Source organism: Schistocerca americana, chromosome 2 (genome assembly GCF_021461395.2).
Source record: "Schistocerca americana isolate TAMUIC-IGC-003095 chromosome 2, iqSchAmer2.1, whole genome shotgun sequence".
Taxonomy (NCBI): Eukaryota; Metazoa; Arthropoda; class Insecta; order Orthoptera; family Acrididae; genus Schistocerca; species Schistocerca americana.
In genome coordinates this window covers 559,192,160-559,209,853 of record NC_060120.1, presented here as the reverse complement: position 1 = coordinate 559,209,853, position 17,694 = coordinate 559,192,160, and the positions used below count along the sequence as shown (strand labels likewise).

The 17,694-nt window shown below is 37.4% G+C and overlaps 1 protein-coding gene across 1 annotated transcript in view; it reads left to right on the top strand.

Annotated features, from left to right (window-relative positions):
- Positions 1-17,694, top strand: part of LOC124594166 — a 130,052-nt gene that overhangs the window by 72,855 nt on the left and 39,503 nt on the right. Inside the window, exon 4 of the mRNA XM_047132521.1 lies at positions 3,542-3,707. Coding sequence (XP_046988477.1) covers positions 3,542-3,707 — 166 coding nt within the window. The remainder of the gene's footprint in view (positions 1-3,541; positions 3,708-17,694) is intronic.

Genomic DNA, 17,694 nt, shown 5'->3' with positions numbered 1-17,694 from the left:
CGAGGTAGATGAAATTAAGGAATTCAGCTGCCTTGGAAGCAAAATAACCCATGATGGTTGAAGCAAGTAGGAGATAAAGAGCAGACTAGCACAGGCAAAGAGTGATTCCTGGCCAAGAATAGTCAGTTGGAATCAAACAGAGGTCTTAACATTAGGACAAAATTTCTGAGAATGTATGTTTGGAGCACAGCATTGTATGATAGAAAATCATGGACATTGGGAAAACCAAAGCATCCGAGATGTGATGCTACAGAAGAATGTTGAAAATTAGGTAGACTGATAAGATAAGGAATGCATGACAAATATTTACAACTAAAACAAATAAGCTAACGTACCATTTCACAGGTCCCAAGTGGAATGATCATCATTTTTTAATGTAAGAAGGGACAGGTTCATAGGACATGTGTTAAGACATCAGAGAATAACCTACATCATCCTAGTGGGAGCTGTTAGTATAGGAGAGCAACTTTTGGTGGGCCATGTCAACACAGTAAGAAGACTGATAACAAGAAAAAGGCAAATGCTAAACCACTACACCTTTAGTCAGCATGTGGGGTCAAAAATTGCCAGATTTGTGCCTGGCCCACCCAGTAGGATGGGAGTATGCTACAATCTTCACTGAAGTGTTCAGTGGCATTTCTACATGTTGATAGACCATGTCAGGTACCAGTGCCAGTGCTATGGGTAGCAGCACTGGTTTAGCATATATCTCAGAGGAAGCACATGGTCCTGCTTCTAGGGACTGCTGGCAGCAATTTCACCTCTGTGAACACCTCTATGCATTTAAGTCTGACTGACAGCTTTTCTGGTTTGTGGAGATGGTCTTTGGTGGAAGCTAGAGATGGCCTCCATTGGCTCCAACTATGATCATTGTTGATCCCCTTTGGTTGCTGGGAGCTTGTGTGGAGATCATAATGTTCAAACATTCATCACCCCCCCCCCCCCAATTCCAATTGCAGAAAATGGAACCTTGGTTCAAGCTAGGATTCCAGTCAAAGATGTGAGCCCACACATGGGAACTGTACAATAATATGCTGTGTGCATGAGAGATGGGGCTGTTGGTCTAAGAACAGCAGTTTGAAGAAAGTTTGGGGTGTGCATTCATGTAGCACTTCGGCTGGACTCCATCTGTTGACAGATGTGTACCTATATGTTGCAAGCAAGCTCAAGAATACCTTCTGAGAAGTAGCTGTCCTCATAATTATGTGCATAAAGATTTTAAATGTCCTCAGCAACCAATCTATTTCAAAATTTGACACTATGTAGAACAGAGCTGTGGTCATGTTCTCTGTCTTGTTATTTTTGATGAATTCTTGGGCTAAGATGCCTTAAACTGAAGGCTGTTGACAGAAAAGCCTCAGTTGCAGATAGGGTAGCCAGGGAATGGATGGCTGGTGCTGTCATAGTAGTGGCCATTTGTGATATGTATGGGAAGTTATAGAGGACACCAAAAACTAGCAACCACATTGCTCTCTGGAGCAATCTGGCAAAATTAACACATACTGCTTGCTAGAGGTGCTTGGGGCAGCACTAGGGTTAAAATATTGCACCATGGCTGCATGGTAGTGGGTGCAGGCCTTGCAATTCTGAACCATTTGTGACATCAAAAACAGATCGGTAAATGGTGTCAGTGACTTTAACTGCACATACTACAAGGTGCTGTGTGCAAAAGCTTGAGTTTGCCTTGGTGGAGCATGAATAGTATGGCAGCCCAACATTCAGAGTCATCTGTGGGTAATTAGAAGACATGTTAGTTATGTTAAGGTGATGTTGCAATGAAAATTACATCTATAACGTGAGGTCTGTGTCCATAGGTTGATGTTTTAGATTAGATTAGATTAGATTAGTTTTTCGTTCCATAGATCCATGCTGAGGAGATCCTCATGGATGTGGAACATATCAATTTTTTTTTTTAAACTGAAATAACAATACCAATAGTATGAACATATACACTACATCATTTGTTTCTATTAAAAAATTTGTCAGTGGAGTAGAAGGAGTTGGCCACTAGTAAGTCTTTCAGGCTCCTTTTAAACTGATCTTTATTTGTAACTAAATTTTTTATGTTTACTGGCAAATTATTGAAGATGAGTGTTCCTGAGTAGTGGACCCCTTTTTGAACTAAGTAAGTGCTTTTAAGTCCTTGTGCAGATCATTTTTGTTCCCGGTATTGTATGTATGAACTGAGCTGTTTGTTGGAAAAAGAGATATATTATTTAGGACAAATTTCATTAAGGAGTAAATACTGAGAGGCAGTAGTTAGTATACCCAGTTCTTTGAAGAGGTTTCTACAGGACGTCCGTAAATTTACTCCACAGATAATACGTATTACATGCTTTTGGACTCTGAAAATTTTTGCTCGACTTGAAGAGTTACCCCAAAATATTATACCATATGACATTATGGAATGAAAGTAGGCAAAGTATGCAAGCTTTTTCATTTTTATGTCACCTATGTCTGCTAACACTTGAATTGCAAATACAGATTTGTTAAGGCGTTATGGGCAACCTTGTTATCAGGAGCTTCTGTGGTGGCTAAATAATGAATCATTGTTATTGTATCCTAAAATAAGTACTTAACATGGCTGTAATATTGGAACTAAAACAATCTCTTTAAAAATTTAGAAGTTTAACATTAGTACAGACAGGAATCTGATACATTTGTTTACATGCTGTCGACAACCTGCCAAAGCATGTTAAATGGGTTGAGGGGAACACAGTGGGTTCTAAACACAATTAGAGAACTTTCTCTTTATCAACATGTTCTTGTATAGTGAAGAGTATTTTCATACAAATTCCTTAAAAGTTATCTTTTTGATTGTAATACAATTTACTTTAGAATTTTATAGTTATAACCAGTAATAATTTCAAGTCACTTGAAAAACATATGTTTTCTTAGTTTTTTTCTACATCCTTGAAACTCTGGTACGTGTACCTATGTAATTGATACATATATTGTAACAGCATTTTATCCATCACTATTCATAATGACTATATTTTTCCTTTTGATTACATTTACTGTTTATATTGTCTATCACATAACACTGATATTCCTGTAGAAATATGGGATAAGTAAATATTTCCTTGTCTTCCTTAAAATACTGTCAAATAGTTCTGTTGAGAATATCTCAGGCAGACTTCTAAGCAAATTTTAATGAAGTTGAGATATGCTGCAATTATAAATGAGAGTTAAAGCTTATTCCTTGTGATACATCAAAAATATGAGAAGTCTTCTCCTTTGTGGCCTGTTATGTGTCAGTGTAAATAAATTCATGTGTATTGATGTGTCAGTAGTGATGAGTTTTATATATTATAAAACAGAGAATCTTGATTTTTATCAGAAGATACAACCATTAATTTCTATCTTTTTATCTTTACAGTGACTCATACATTTTACATCCATTAATTTTGGTCAACACAGAATCATTTCTCATTTGAATACACATATTCCAGAATATTGCTACATTAATGTAATTTTTATGAATTCAGCAAACTTTTTATTGATGTAAACATCAGATAAAAACATTTGTGTCTGTACACAGGGGAACAAAATTATGCCTGGACAAGTGGACGGAAATGTGACTTCCAAGGATGCAATCGAACTGATCTGCTTCCTATAGATATTAATGGTTGGTATTGGGCAGGCACTTTGCAGAAAATACCACCTACAACAGATAGGTTTAATACTGACTGGAGCGATGATGGTGGGTATGTAATACACATTATATCTTTTTGTATATAGATATCCTTAATCAATTTAAGTTTTTTCTAAATTTGCTTTCAAGCAACCTGTGATGTGTATTCCTTTGATAAATAAAGTATTAGTTCTTATTTAGATCTGATGTAAATTTTTTGTCACTACCAAGATTTATGATTTTCTTTACATATGAGAGCCGCACCTGTAACTAAATGAAAGATTTTAATATTTCCCATATGTCTTTTTGGTTTCCAAATCGGTCTCAGTGGCAGATTTTTGTGACGTTTTCCACATCTCTGCTACATTGGAGAGATCTGTGGTAGGCTATTACAGTCGAGCAAGTTATTTGTTGATTATTGGGCATGCATATTTCAATGTTTTATAATTTAAGTTGTCAACAGAATCATCAACACTAATTATTAGTCAGTTTTGACTCATGTGGAATGTGCATGCCATTGTTTGAAGCACATGCTACTGGACTTAACAGTTAGATAAAACAACAATAAAACCACTCTCACTTGTCACTCATTTTTGAAAATCATAGAATAATTAGAATTTATGCTGAACTACCACAGGCAAGCCAATTTCTTACAGCTGCAAGTATGTGAGAGTGGATGGGATGTAAATTTGACTTCTGGTTTTAAACTTTTTGTGGTGTCACCACCATACACCACACTTGCTAGGTGGTAGCTTTTAAATCGGCCGCGGTCCGCTAGTATACGACGGACCCGCGTGTCGCCACTATCAGTGATTGCAGACCGAGCGCCGCTACACGGCAGGTCTAGAGAGACTTACTAGCACTCGCCCCAGTTGTACAGCCGACGTTGCTAGCCATGGTTCACTAAGAATTACGCTCTCATTTGCCGAGACGATAGTTAGCATAGCCTTCAGCTAAGTCAAAAGCTACCACCTAGCAAGTGTGGTGTCTGGCGGTGACACCACACTTTTTATTTGCTGTTACAACATAATATAGTGTACATCACTTTCCTACATAATCTCTTGATTTAGAAATACACTTAATCCTGCTTATTGGGAACTTCTTGGGTTTTAAATTTTTTTATTCCCTATTACAACATAATATAGTGTTCATCACTTTTCTGCATGAACTTTGGTTTAGAAATACACGTAACCCTACCGATTGGGGACTTCTTGAAGTCAACATCATAAAAAGAGTGGCATTGTGTCACCAGCCAGTTGCACCCTAAGTCTTCCACAGTTGTGCCATCAAAACATTTGTCTCCTAGTGCTTTCAGTATTGTCCATAGAGGTGAAAATCACAGGAAAACAGGTCTGGATTATAAGGAGGGTGCTCGAGTAGTGTCCATCTCTTTTCTTCTAATTTCTCATGAGTGAGAGCTGCAGTGGGAGGTGTGGGCATTATTGTGAAGCAGAACAACTTTTCTTGTTGGTAGGTCACATCGTTTACTGTAATAAGCAACTTTAACCTCACTCAAAAGGCCACAGTAATATGCTACACTGATGGTGCAGCACTCATGTGAAAAATAAATATGGGAAATGCCACACTGGTTAAAAAATCATGGTTGCAAGTACCTTTCCAGCCAACAATCAACTCTTGACCTTCACTGGGATTACATCATGTTTCCTTCTTCACTCTTTATGGGATTGTTTTGACATGAGCATGTAATGGTGTACCCATGTTTCATCACAGGTCATAATGTGATTTAAAAATGCTTCTCCTGCAGCTGCAAAAATTGCTTATTGCCTCCACTAATGCTGGCCGCTGTGGCCGAGCGGTTCTAGGCGCCTCAGTCCAGAACCGCGCTGCTGCTACGGTCATAGGTTTGAATCCTGTCTCGGGCATGGAGGTGTGTGATGTCCTTAGGTTAGTTAGGTTTAAGTAGTTGTAAGTCTAGGGACTGATGACCTCAGATGTTAAGTCCCATAGTGCTTAGAGCCATTTGAACCTCCACTAACTTGCAAACATTTCAACATCTGTTCTTCAGCTAAAGGTCAAAGGACCCACTAAGGACATTCTTTATGGTGATTTGACAATTTCCATTGATTTCACACATTCATGAGTAAGAAATTTGATGAAGATGTGTTGAGCAATCTTACAGTGCGCCGGTTGCTCAGACATCATGAAAAGTACTAATATATGAATCTGCAAAGGCCAACTGCATGCTATCCCCACTCATGACTTGCCTAACCACACCACAGAAGTTGATGCCCCCTCTCTTCTACTATGTGCCTTCAGAATGTAAAGTCTAATTTAGATTTGATGCATAGTTTATAGTCCTTTATAAATGAAAAGATATTGAAGAGAATATGGGTGACAAACCTTTCCAGTTTTGCAGAGGGGTTTTATGTTTATGAAGCTAGGAAGCTACTATATTTGTTGTATATCAGTAGGTGCACTTTAGTCAAACCATTTTTGTGTGGTGATTGATTTGTTGTACTATCCAGCTTGAGGAGCTAACTTACATTTATCATATTTTTTGTGTGTAAATAATCCACTCAAGTTCAGAAAGTTTCAGTGAGACAGTGTGATTAAAACAGTGCACTTAAGTGTGGTATTTGTGATGAATAAAAAAAATACAAGTGTTAGATGTATCAAATGCAAGAATGTAATTTATGTACATCATAACTGCTTTTATTTCCATATGAGTAATCAGTTCTGGACCACAGGTAGACTGATAATGGTTATCCCTTACAAATTGATTTAATACCTTACTGACTTTAAATAAAAAATACAAATTTTTCCATCCTCTAATTAATAAATAAAAACAATAAAATCCCATTTCTTTAATGATAATCTCTGGGTTGCTTTGTGAGTGTTAAATGTTAATAACTTTGAGACGAACAGAATACTAGCAGATGGATTTTTACTCTACCAAGCAGTCAGCACAAATGACAATGATTGTTCATCATCATTTATTCTCATGATCAAAAGCTTGAGTAACTTTCCAATATTGTGGAGATACCCCCCATCATGCACCATATACTGGCTTGTGGAGTACAAATGTAGCTGTAAATGTATAACAGAAACAGACAAATCTGATGAGGTACAAAAGTGAAAATTCAATTTAATTAATATTACAGAAGCAATAATATATGGGAGTGCCACTCAAGGCTTTGATCATGAGAATAAATGATGAAGAAGGATAACAGTCATTGCTGCTGATTGCCTGGTAGAGTAAAAATTCATCTGTTAGTATTGTGCTCGTCTCAAAGTCATTAATATTGTAATACCCAGGAAAGCAACTCTGAGACAACTGTTAATATACATGGCATTTTAATGTCTTTAAATGTTAGTTAGTGGATGAAAACAGTAGTATCTTTTGTTTAAAGTCAGTAAGGTATTAATTGTACCACTATTGGTCCACCTCACAAACAGAGCAAGGAAAGATGACTACTAGGTGTTCCTTTGATTCATAATGTTTACAGCCCATTGGTCGTGTTTCTAACCCGCTGACTATTCACTGTTGTCGGTAACACTTTGTGCCACCTATAAGCAGAAATCCCTCCTGCAACCATAACGGCATTCTGAGAGGTTACTGGAGCATCACTTTCCAGTAAGATGCTATCTTTCCTTGTCTTCAGGGGCACATGACAAGCATCTCATTGCGATGATCAGATCTGACCGTTTCTCTAGCCTTCAAGGCATTCATAGGAATCACTCCCAGTTTTGACTATATCATTCTGCTTACTGATGACTACATACAATTTGAAACAATGGTGCAGTATAAGTTACTCATTGCAGATAGTTCTATAAAAAGTACTGAAAGAGACAAAATGCTGAACTAGGTCAGATGAAATCTTCTAGAAATCCACATTAGCATTCAGTGGATTGTCTTTTTGGTTATAACAGTGTTCTCACATGGTAATGTTAAAGTTTTTGTTTTAATTGGTCTTCAACTTTCTCACTTCTCTATTTCTTTATTAATATTAATGAAACTGAATTTTCACTTTTGGGCTTCATGAGATTTGTCTGTTTTTGTTCTTTAACTAAATCTGCATACATACTCCACAAGTCAGCAAATGGGGTGTGGCAGAGGGTACCTTGCACCACTACTAGTCATTTCCTTTTCTGTTACACCCACAAATAGAATGAGGAAAAAACAAGTGTGTTATGTCTCTGTCAAGAGCCCTGATTTCTCTTATCTTATCTAATCTTCTCTTTGTGGTCCTTAAGTGAAATGTACATTGGTGGCAGTAGAATCATTCTGCAATCAGCTTCAAGTGCTGGTCCTCTGAATTTTCTCAATAGCATACCATGAAAAGAACATAGTCTTCCCTCTGGGGATTCCCACTTGATTTCATGAAGTGTTTCTGATATGTAGATAGAAGCTCTTCTGTCTCAAGGCAATTTATTTGAACTGAGAAAATGTTCAAGAATTTTGAATCAAACTGATATCAAGTATATTGGTCTGTAATTTTCTGAATCTATTCTTTTGCCTTTCTTATATACAGGAGTCATCTGTACTTTTTTCCAGTCATTTGGAATTTTGCACTGGGTGAGAGATTCATGATAAATGTGAGCTAAGTAAGGAGCCAATGCTGTAGAGCACTCTCTGTATAACTCAACTGGAATTCTATATAGACCCTTACAGCTGCTTCTCTGTGCCAGGGATGCTTATTAAGAGCACTCTCTGTATAACTCAACTGGAATTCTATATAGACCCTTACAGCTGCTTCTCTGTGCCAGGGATGCCTATTACTGTGTCATCCATGTGGAAGTCTGTACTATGGTCAAACAACAGTATGTTTATATTATCCTCCTGCTTGAAAGATTTCTTAAATGTGAGATTTAAAACTTCAGCTTTCCTTTTGCTGTCTTTATTGTCACACCAGACCGGTAATTCAGTGACTGGATAGAAGATCCAGAATTTTCTCAAGTTCTTGGCAAGATCTTTTGCTAAGGTGTTATAGTGGTAGTAGTTGTACGTTTTGCTCATCAGTCTTTTTTTAGACATACAAGTTTCTTTTAATTTTTGCCTGTTGTAATTTGAGCTTTATTTTTTGAACTGACAGTGCAACGGTCTCTGCTTCCTTAGCAGTTTCCAAATTTTGTTATTAAACCATGATGGGTGTTTTTCATCCTTAATCCGTTTAGTGGCCATGTGATTTTGCAGGGTGTGAACTACAGTCCATTTAAACTTTATCCACAATTCCTCTACAACCATCATTGTTGTTGTTGTTGTTGTGGTCTTCAGTCCTGAGACTGGTTTGATGCAGCTCTCCATGCTACTCTATCCTGTGCAAGCTTCTTCATCTCCCAGTACCTACTGCAACCTACATCCTTCTGAATCTGCTTAGTGTATTGATCTCTTGGTCTCCCTCTACGTTTTTTACCCTCCACGCTGCCCTCCAATGCTAAATTTGTGATCCCTTGATGCCTCAAAACATGTCCTACCAACCGATCCCTTCTTCTAGTCAAGTTGTGCCACAAACTTCTCTTCTCCCCAATCCTATTCAATACCTCCTCATTAGTTACGTGATCTACCCACCTTATCTTCAGCATTCTTCTGTAGCACCACATTTCGAAAGCTTCTATTCTCTTCTTGTCCAAACTGGTTATCGTCCATGTTTCACTTCCATACATGGCTACACTCCATACATATACTTTCAGAAACGACTTCCTGACACTTAAATCTATACTCGATGTTAACAAATTTCTCTTCTTCAGAAACGATTTCCTTGCCATTGCCAGTCTACATTTTATATCCTCTCTACTTCGACCATCTTCAGTTATTTTACTCCCTAAATAGCAAAACTCCTTTACTACTTTAAGTGTCTCATTTCCTAATCTAATCCCCTCAGCATCACCCGATTTAATTTGACTACATTCCATTGTCCTCGTTTTGCTTTTGTTGATGTTCATCTTATATCCTCCTTTCAGGACACTGTCCATTCCGTTCAACTGCTCTTCCAAGTCCTTTGCTGTCTCTGACAGAATTACAATGTCATCGGCGAACCTCAAAGTTTTTACTTCTTCTCCATGAATTTTAATACCTACTCCGAATTTTTCTTTTGTTTCCTTTACTGCTTGCTCAATATACAGATTGAATAACATCGGGGAGAGGCTACAACCCTGTCTCACTCCTTTCCCAACCACTGCTTCCCTTTCATGCCCCTCGACTCTTATAACTGCCATCTGGTTTCTGTACAAATTGTAAATAGCCTTTCGCTCCCTGTATTTTACCCCTGCCACCTTCAGAATTTGAAAGAGAGTATTCCAGTTAACGTTGTCAAAAGCTTTCTCTACGTCTACAAATGCTAGAAACGTAGGTTTGCCTTTTCTTAATCTTTCTTCTAAGATAAGTCGTAAGGTTAGTATTGCCTCACGTGTTCCAACATTTCTACGGAATCCAAACTGATCTTCCCCAAGGTCCGCTTCTACCAGTTTTTCCATTCGTCTATAAATAATTCGCGTTAGTATTTTGCAGCTGTGACTTATTAAACTGATAGTTCGGTAATTTTCACATCTGTCAACACCTGCTTTCTTTGGTATTGGAATTATTATATTCTTCTTGAAGTCTGTGGGTATTTCTCCTGTCTCATACATCTTGCTCACCAGATGGTAGAGTTTTGTCATGACTGGCTCTCCAAAGGCCATTAGTAGTTCTAATGGAATGTTGTCTACTCCCGGGGCCTTGTTTCGACTCAGGTCTTTCAGTGCTCTGTCAAACTCTTCACGCAGTATCTTATCTCCCATTTCATCTTCATCTACATCCTCTTCCATTTCCAAAATATTGTCCTCAAGTACATCGCCCTTGTATAAACCCTCTATATACTCCTTCCACCTTTCTGCCTTCCCTTCTTTGCTTAGAACTGGGTTTCCATCTGAGCTCTTGATATTCATACAAGTGGTTCTCTTCTCTCCAAAGGTCTCTTTAATTTTCCTGTAGGCAGTATCTATCTTACCCCTAGTGAGACAAGCCTCTACATCCTTACATTTGTCCTCTAGCCATCCCTGCTTAGCCATTTTGCACTTTCTGTCGATCTCATTTTTGAGACGTTTGTATTCCCTTTTGCCTGCTTCATTTACTGCATTTTTATATTTTCTCCTTTCATCAATTAAATTCAATATTTCTTCTGTTACCCAAGGATTTCTATTAGCCCTCGTCTTTTTACCTACTTGATCCTCTGCTGCCTTCACTACTTCATCCCTCAGAGCTACCCATTCTTCTTCTACTGTATTTCTTTCCCCCATTCCTGTCAATTGTTCCCTTATATTCTCCCTGAAACTCTCTACAACCTCTGGTTCTTTCAGTTTATCCAGGTCCCATCTCCTTAAATTCCCACCTTTTTGCAGTTTCTTCAGTTTCAATCTGCAGTTCATAACCAATAGATTGTGGTCAGAATCCACATCTGCCCCTGGAAATGTCTTACAATTTAAAACCTGGTTCCTAAATCTCTGTCTTACCATTATATAATCTATCTGATACCTATTAGTATCTCCAGGATTCTTCCAGGTATACAACCTTCTTTTATGATTCTTGAACCAAGTGTTAGCTATTATTAAGTTATGCTCTGTGCAAAATTCTACAAGGCGGCTTCCTCTTTCATTTCTTCCCCCCAATCCATATTCACCTACTATGTTTCCTTCTCTCCCTTCTCCTACTGACGAATTCCAGTCACCCATGACTATTAAATTTTCGTCTCCCTTCACTACCTGAATAATTTCTTTTATCTCGTCATATATTTCATCAATTTCTTCATCATCTGCAGAGCTAGTTGGCATATAAACTTGTACTACTGTAGTAGGCATGGGCTTTGTGTCTATCTTGGCCACAATAATGCGTTCACTATGCTGTTTGTAGTAGCTAACCCGCACTCCTATTTTTTTATTCATTATTAAACCTACTCCTGCATTACCCCTATTTGATTTTGTATTGATAACCCTGTAGTCACCTGACCAAAAGTCTTGTTCCTCCTGCCACCGAACTTCACTAATTCCCACTATATCTAACTTTAACCTATCCATTTCCCTTTTTAAATTTTCTAACCGACCTGCCCGATTAAGGGATCTGACATTCCACGCTCCGATCCGTAGAATGCCAGTTTTCTTTCTCCTGATAACGACGTCCTCTTGAGTAGTCCCCGCCCGGAGATCCGAATGGGGGACTATTTTACCTCCGGAATATTTTACCCAAGAGGACGCCATCATCATTTAATCATACAGTAAAGCTGCATGTCCTCGGGAAAAATTACGGCTGTAGTTTCCCCTTGCTTTCAGCCGTTCGCAGTACCAGCACAGCAAGGCCGTTTTGGTTAATGTTACAAGGCCAGATCAGTCAATCATCCAGACTGTTGCCCTTGCAACTACTGAAAAGGCTGCTGCCCCTCTTCAGGAACCACATGTTTGTCTGGCCTCTCAACAGATACCCCTCCGTTGTGGTTGCACCTACGGTACGGCCATCTGTATCGCTGAGGCACGCAAGCCTCCCCACCAACGGCAAGGTCCATGGTTCATGGGGGAAGACAACCATCATACGGGAACTAAATGATGTCCATTATGTGCTCTTCCTAACAAAAATGCTCTTCTAGCATTACTGATTAATTTATTAACTTTAACAACAGTCATTATTATGATATCATGATCTCTAATGCCTGTTTTTATATTGATAAGTCTAGGCCTATTTGAAGCTACAAGGTCTAAAATATTTCGTTATCACCATTTTTTTGGAAGATTACTCTTCTCAGTTACAGAGTGCACTATTAAACTCCCCTTAATTTTAATTTCACTCATGCCATCCCATGTCTACATTATATCTATTTGCTGCTACCTTGTGCAAGTCTTATTATTTTTAGTTTCTTTTACAGTATTTTCGCTCTATATCTGACATGTTTGAGTTCACTTTTCCTCATGATCTTTCTATTTGTTCTCTCATAGGAGAATTGTACTTTCCAAATGTAAGCTATTTCCCATCACTGCTGGCCTTGCTAATTTTCTACATGATTGTAAATACTACTACTAAACTTTGGCATCATCATTCTAAACAAAAACAACATTGCTGTCAGGCAAGATATAAAGGCTATCACTGATCATAGTAGGCAAAAGTTGATCATCACTATGCACGGTGTGTATAAAAAACACAGGTAAGCCCTGCTAGAGAACATGTAAAGAGCCCTAGTTTCAGCAATATGATGGGAAGCCTCTTATTTTAAATCTGGTGTCAGCACTATATTTCAGGCACTTATGAATGCAGCTGCATCACTTTTCAAAGCATATTTCTAAAAAGAAATTGTAATGTGCACACCAAAGGTCATGTTAAGAAGCCATAGACAAGTCAAAATATGCTATAAAAGAGACATGAACAGAAGGTTGAATCCAAGATTTCAAGTAAAGCTGCCAAACTGAATCCACTGCTCCCTTATTAAAGCCATTGTAAAATTTGAAATAACACATTCGACTATTCTGATGGAGACCATAAGTGTCATTCTCTTCTTGATGGACTATGACATTTGAGCTGTGACAGCACACTCCCAGCTTAACACATTCCTTTCTTTTTATGTGTCTAGGTTAGAATATCATACTACCAAATCAAGACTTTGTCATTCTTAAAAATGTTGGTCAGATATCAATATAGGTATATTTAAATCATTTGAGAACTTCATTACTTTTATTTATTTATTTATTTATTCATCCATGGAACAATAAATATTGTATGGATGTCGTCAGTTTACAACACATGAGCACACATTTACATTTACAATGAAACAGGTTTCTCATATTTTGTGTAGTTTTTATAACTAGTCATACACACATTTATAATTACATAATATTTTGGTGATAATGTCATATGTTGCTAATAATCTACATCTATGTTAAATATTCTTTTACAGTATAACAACTTTTACTTACTAGAAAGGTTTTAAGCTTTTGTCTGAAAGTGAGGGACTCATTTATTTCTTTAATTTCTTGTGGTAATTTGTTATACAGTTTTATCCCATTATAAAATATACTTTTTTGCGTCTTTACCTTGTTCTTTCTATCTAGATGGAGGTGGTGACAAGCTCTTGTTTCATGGTCATGTATTAGGCTTTTTGTGTTGTACATGTTGAGATTTTTCTTAATGAACATTATGTTTTGAAAGATATACTCACAAGAAACAGTTAGAATTCCTAGCTTTCTAAATAATTCTAGACAGTGGGCCCTGTTGTTGCTGTTTGTTAGTATCCTTATGGCTCTTTTTTGTACTTTGAACACAGTTTGTATGTTACTGTCACTTGTCCCCCAAAACATGATCCCATAGCTGAGGACTGAGTGTAGATATCCGTAATATGTTATTTTAAGACAGGTATTATTGCATACCAGTGCAAGGATTCTAAGAGCATAGCATGCTGTGGATAATTTCTTTGCCAAAATGTTGACATGGTTTGTCCATTTCAGTTGGCTGTCTACATTCATCCCTAAGAATTTGGTACTTGTTACACATTCTAATTCATTATTATTAACTTTTATTCTATTGGCATTGTGTTTTTGTTTAATTGGAAGTTAATATAGTTAGTTTTCTTTGCATTTAGGGTTACTTTATTTTTTAATGACCAGTTGTGGACATCATTGAGAGCCTCGTTTGCTCTTTCTGACAGTTGTGTTGGATTTTCACCTGTTATTACTATGTTGCTGTCATCAGCAAAAAGTATTTTTTCTCCATGTCTGATACTTTGTGGGAAGTCGTTAATGTATATAAGAAACAATATTGGGCCTAATACACTTCCCTGTGGGACGCCTATGTTCACATTTTCTGGGTCAGACAGGTGTTTTATAAGGGAATTGTGAGATATAATAATATGTCATCTACTCCCTAATCAAATACTATGCTTCCCATAAAGAACAAACCTGGTTTACTTGAAATTCACCAAGCAGCCATGCAATTGAGAAGAATTTTATTTTTCTACCAGTTTTGGCAATTTGTTATGCCATCTTTAGGCCCCATATGCACCTCTCAAAAATGATCAATATTGGCATACTGGGGCCATATGTTTCTGGATGTCATGAATTTTCAACTGCTTCCTTCAAAGACTTAGCTGCAAGTTACAGTTGCAATTTGCAAGTTTGTTATAACTTCAAGTTGAACAAATATATTTCAAGGAAGACGCAAAACATGAAAGTCACAGATCAAGTAAACAGAGTAAGAGGTGTGTACACTTTAACAGTCAAATCATAACTGAGTCCAAGTCTAGTGGCCGCTGGCTCGCTGGCCGCTTAGGTGGCACTGCTGCTGCATGGCTGGCAGACAGTGCCGCATGTAGAAGACGCGCATAACTGTGCGGTGGCACTTTGAAAGATCGGCGAGTTACAACAAAGTTGCAGTCAAGTTTTTGAAGGAAGCACATGAGAATTAACTGCCGAAACTGGTAGTGAAAATAAAATAAAATAACTTCTGAATTGCACAGCTGTTTGGCAAATTTCATTGTTAAATATTTGACCAACTGCTGTCCCACATCCACAGCGGATCAGCTGAGAATCTGGTTTACTGTTATGTGGTTTTGTTTAATGAAATGAATTTCTGGTGTGAACAGATGCAAGGATTCCTCAGCTTGACTGTATGTCACACCAAGATAAAAGTATTTTGTCTACATTGTTCCATGATTCCCCCAAATCTAACCCTTACCTTCCTTTGTGTGAGACTTCCCACTTCAGTTTCTAAATAATCTCAGTGATGCAACTTTTTCTTCTGTAGTCTCCGACTATATACCTAGCTGCCCTCTGTTTACTTGTTCTATGTACTTTGACAGGTATCTTTGCTGGAGATTCCATATCGCTGCAGCACGTTATGTGTTCTTACTAGAGAATATAGTCTTCCTCCAGTGTAATTGTGCTTGCAGCATTTAGAACCTTAACTAATATATACAGAGATGTATATGCTTTGATTACTGCCTCAGATACATGTTGTACCTATGCAAGCTAGATATCTGCCACAACAGTGAGACAACAAAACATTGGATGCTACAAGTAAAATTATAAAAAATCTCTATATAATATTTACAGAGATTGAAAGGGGCTGTGTATTACATGATCTGAAAACTATATAAATATTTAGATGTTTGTTAGCTCTGTATCCAGTGGATATTACTTCAAGGGTGATGCAGAAACAGAAAGCCATTTTTGAGTCAATTATGATAACAAATTTCAACACAGGACACTCCAAGAAATCATGTAACATATAAAAAAATCTATCCAGAGAAAATGAATCACAATTATGAGGAAAAAAGCTTCTCTTCTCACTGATAATAAATACTGGAACTTTTGTTGCTACTTAGTACAGTTAATACAGTGACTGCTGATCAGTGTATGGCACACTACATGATTTGACAACATATTTCTTCAGATAATGGGGCCATAGTTATGGCAATCAGTGTGTTGAATGACTTTAAGCCAGATGGGTAATGAACACTTCACAGACAGTTAAAATATACAGAGTTTATAAAGAAGTGTTGAGTATTTTGAGAGATGGTAGTAACCATCAAACCGAAAAAGAAAGTTTCAATAAACGTGGCTTCTAAAACACGTACCTTAAGAGCTATGAGCACTTGTTCATCTTCAATACTGTGAAATAGATCTCTTCTGCAGCAAGCGCGTTGCTTTCTGTATTTTGGGAGGAGGTAGTATGGGCCAAAACAAGAAGAACATGTCTAGTAAACATTGGCTCTAAAATGCATACCTCAAGAGCTATGAGCACGTGCTCAGTAGAAGAGATGTCACTGACAGCAGTGAAGATGAACAAGTGTCGAGGGTCTTAAGGTATGCATTTTAAAGCCTATGTTTACTGGATTTTTTTCCTTGTTTTAAGGATTACTACCACTTGACAAAATATTTGACACGTTTTTAACACTGTGTGTAATAGCAATGTAATTACTTTTCGGTAAATAAAACTTTTAAGATGGCTCTCATATTGCATTTATTGATCAGAATAAATTATAGTTTGCAACACAACAAATGCTTATAAACAAATTCAAAAAGTGCTATTAATGACAATGACATGTGTGTCTCCATAAAGGAACAGTGTTCACTGCTTTAAATATTTAAGAAGATAGGGGTCAATTTATACCAATGAAAATGTCAATTTTAGAGAGGCACTTCATTCACATCTACATAGAGATAATACCGCAGAGTGTTGTTCATTATTTCAAAGTTTTGTTCATAAATCATTGTTTCAAGGTCCATAACACAAGTGCTTGCCACGAAGCAGTCATTCACTTCTAAATTTTGGTATTGTGTACATAATCTCATACCAATAATAAAATAAGTAAGTGGTTTTATCTTAATTAATATTCCTGATAATTTGAGTCATTTATAATGTGAACATGCCAGAAGATTGAACCATAAATGAAGAAAAATATCGTAACCTCTTCAAGCTTTTCCTTTAATCTTTACTGTGTATTAATCTTCTTAAAGAGAAAAATGTGTTGTAATTGTGTAAAATGGAAAAAAATAAAAGCTTTAAAGTAACACGTTATTGTACATGCAGTAGTGGTATGTCTTGTTGCTTCTTTTCCAGTGAATTGTAGAGTGTTACAAAAAGGTATGGCCAAACTTTCAGGAAACATTACTCACACACAAATAAAGAAAAGATGTTATGTGGACATGTGTCCGGAAATGCTTAATTTCCATGTTAGAGCTCATTTTAGTTCCATCAGTATGTACTGTACTTCCTCGATTCACCGCCAGTTGGCCCAATTGAAGGAAGGTAATGTTGACTTCAGTGCTTGTGTTGACATGCGACTCATTGCTCTACAGTACTAGCATCAAGCACATTAGTATGTAGCATCAACAGGTTAGTGTTCATCACGAACATGGTTTTGCAGTCAGTGCAATGTTTACAAATGCGGAGTTGGCAGATGCCCATTTGATGTATGGATTAGCATGGGGCAATAGCTGTGCCGCGGTACATTTGTATTGAGACAGATTTCCAGAACGAAGGTGTCCTGACAGGAAGACGTTCGAAGCAATTGATCGTCATCTTAGGGAGCACAGAACATTCCAGCCTATGACTCGCGACTGGGGAAGACCTAGAACAACGAGGACAC